Here is a 2,815-nt window from a genome sequence, read left to right as displayed (position 1 = left end):
ATGGCACTTAACAACAACAATATGTTTAAAGTATCTTGTTATTATGACAATGAGTAGAATTAATCCCTTTGACCATTCAGGTCTTTTAAGAGGACAGGTTAAGTGTATATAAAAACTGCAGATTTGGATTTTTTTACATGTAAGCCCTGAAAAAATGAACAAAAGTGGGAATAAAAGAACACTTAATTCCAGGAATTTTATAATAGTAATGGACAGAGCCATCTTAACAGAAAAAAGGTTTATAGCTAATATTCTTAATAAAAAATGTTAAAGATTATATTATTTTAACTGGTTGCTTAAAAGTATTACTGGTCCCTCCTGACAATATGTCTGAATGACACATTGCATTGGGCAAATCTGTTGGAAAAGATCTCTTTGCTAAAAAGCAAAGATGACTTTGAAAACTGATGTGCACCTGAACAAGTTCATGGTCTTTTCAATCACGTCATATGCATATGAAAGCTGGATCATGAATTAGAAAGGCCAAAGCAGAATTGATGCCTTTGAATTATGGTGTTGGCAAAAGAAAATCAATTATATCATGTCAGACGAATGAAGAAATCTGCCTTAGAAGAAGTGCAGTGAGGATGGCAAGACTTCATCTCACTTACTTGGACATGTTATCAGGAGAGAACATCATGCTTGGTTAAAGTAGAGGGTCAGCAAAAAATATAAATCTCCTCAACAGTGACTACAACAGTGGACTCAAACATAGGAACAATTGTGAGGGTGGCACAGGACAGGGCACTGTTTTGTTGTGTTGTCGCTATGTTGTCATTATGTTATGAATCAGAACCTATTCAGTGACACCTGACAACAACCATGTCTCTATCCATTTGTCAGTCTTTATATGTAGGTAGAATGTGGATTGCATTAAACATTACCAGTTTGTTAAAAACTAGATGAAAACCTCTGACCTTTCTTTCTTCTAGGCAATTCGAAGTTTTCAAGTAGCCCTTCACATCTATCCAATGAACCCTGAAATATGGAAAGAAGACCTCTCTTGGGCAAGAAAACTCCATGAGCAGCAAAAGGTTGCACAGAGGATTGAAAAAAGCGAAGCGTCGGCAGAAGTAACACATTTCTCACCAAAGTCAATTCCTGACTATGACTTTGAAAGTGATGAGATTGTTGCTGTTTGTGCTGCTATTGCTGAGAAACAGAAGGCCGTTTCAGCCAATAAAACCATGGTTATTGTGTCTGCTTCCGGGACAGTAGAGACCGTAACTGAGAAGGAAGAAAGTGCTACCACCCCAGATGGCTCTGTTTTTATCAAAGCCCGATGAAGCAGTATGCATACCATGAATTATTTGAGTGTGTGTTTGTGGTTATTACGTAAATAATATTTAGACATAGGGACATTTACTCTGGAGAAATGGGGCAAAACTCCTGCTTGTAGTAAAATAAGTTTTTCAGTGAGGAATATAAAGACTAAATGGTAGAGCTATATTGTGTAATATTTGGACTGTGCATAATATGTTATGGCTTATATTTGTTAAGATAAAAATCTGAGTAAAATGGTTTTGATTTATTTAATTTAATTAAGAGATATGAGTGGATAACTTGATGTCCAGTGTTGTTAAAATGTTGACTTACTAACTTTTGTTTTATGATAAAGGAAGTTTGTAAATTCCTTTTCTCATAAAAGTATACTACCCTTAATATTTACTTTTTGGGTCTTTTTTGCTTCATTACAATAAGTCCAAGATTTTTAGTGTTCTTGAAATTCATTTAGATTCAAAGTTGTCATTATGTTATATCTAGAGTCTTTGAAAGTTTGTCTGAAAATGCATGCAAACAAATATATATTCTGGACATTTTCTGAAATTTCTCTTAAATTTGACTTGTGCATACAATTTTGCTTTTAAAGTTATTATAACAATGACAGTTGCCTCTTTCAGTATTTGTTAAATGTGTGAAGTGCTGACAAATGTCTGAGTAATGGTTTTATCTTTTAAATTATCACTGTAAGTAAAATAGCCCTACCACAACGGAATCATTTGTAAAATGGTGAATGTCTTTTACAGATGCGTACCCCCAGCGAGATGGATTGGCAAAGTGGCAGCGTCAGTGGACTCAAGCATGGCAATAATTGTGAGGTTGGCCCAGGATTGGGCAGTGTTTTGTTCTGTTGTGCATAGGGTTGCTATGAGTTGGTACTGACTCGATGGCACCTAACAACAACAATAACAACAACAAATTGTATTGCTACATTGTCCCAATCAAAAACAATATTTTATTTTCCTTTTGAAAGCTTAAAAACTTATAAAGCCATTTATCTCTTGCTTGTAACTTACCACCTGATGGTTTGGAATTCCTTTCCTAGATTACTTTTTCTGAACTAGTCTGTAAAATGAGAAATAATTACTTTTTTTTTTTGAGAAATAATTACATTTTAAAATAGCTAAATTACATCTTTCTAAAAGATATAAATAGGGATGTTATTGTTAGAGTGTCAATGAGTGAATAACGAAAAGACAAAAATGCATAGAAGCTAAAATATGTTTTTCAGTACAGGCATACGCCAGAGACATTGCAGGTTAGGTTCCAGACCACCACAGTAAAACAAGACTCACAGTAAAGTGAATCCCATGAAATTTTGTTTTCCCAGTGCATTTAAAGGTTACGTTTACACTATACTGTAGTCTATTAAGTGCAGTAGCATTATGAAGACATTTGAAATATTGTGAAAGTTCCCAGACTACCAGAGCCAGGAAGTGAGCACATGCTATAGGAAAAATGACTCCAATAAATTTTATTGACTCAGGGTTACCAAAAACGTTCAAATTGTAAAAACAGAATATCTGCAAAGTGC

At 34.5% G+C, this 2,815-nt stretch overlaps 1 protein-coding gene across 1 annotated transcript in view; it reads left to right on the top strand.

The window, feature by feature from the left end:
- TTC33 (tetratricopeptide repeat domain 33) overlaps window positions 1-1,542 on the top strand; it is a 60,413-nt gene extending 58,871 nt beyond the window's left edge. Inside the window, exon 4 of the mRNA XM_006875395.1 lies at window positions 933-1,542. Within this exon, the coding sequence (XP_006875457.1) occupies window positions 933-1,286 (354 nt within the window). The 3' untranslated portion in view covers window positions 1,287-1,542. The remainder of the gene's footprint in view (window positions 1-932) is intronic.
- The last annotated feature ends 1,273 nt before the right edge of the window (window positions 1,543-2,815 follow it).

This window comes from Chrysochloris asiatica, unplaced genomic scaffold, assembly GCF_000296735.1.
Source record: "Chrysochloris asiatica unplaced genomic scaffold, ChrAsi1.0 scaffold00325, whole genome shotgun sequence".
In the NCBI taxonomy this organism is placed as follows: Eukaryota; Metazoa; Chordata; class Mammalia; order Afrosoricida; family Chrysochloridae; genus Chrysochloris; species Chrysochloris asiatica.
Note: the sequence above shows the minus strand (reverse complement) of the source record. Positions and strands in the feature narration are given on the sequence as shown.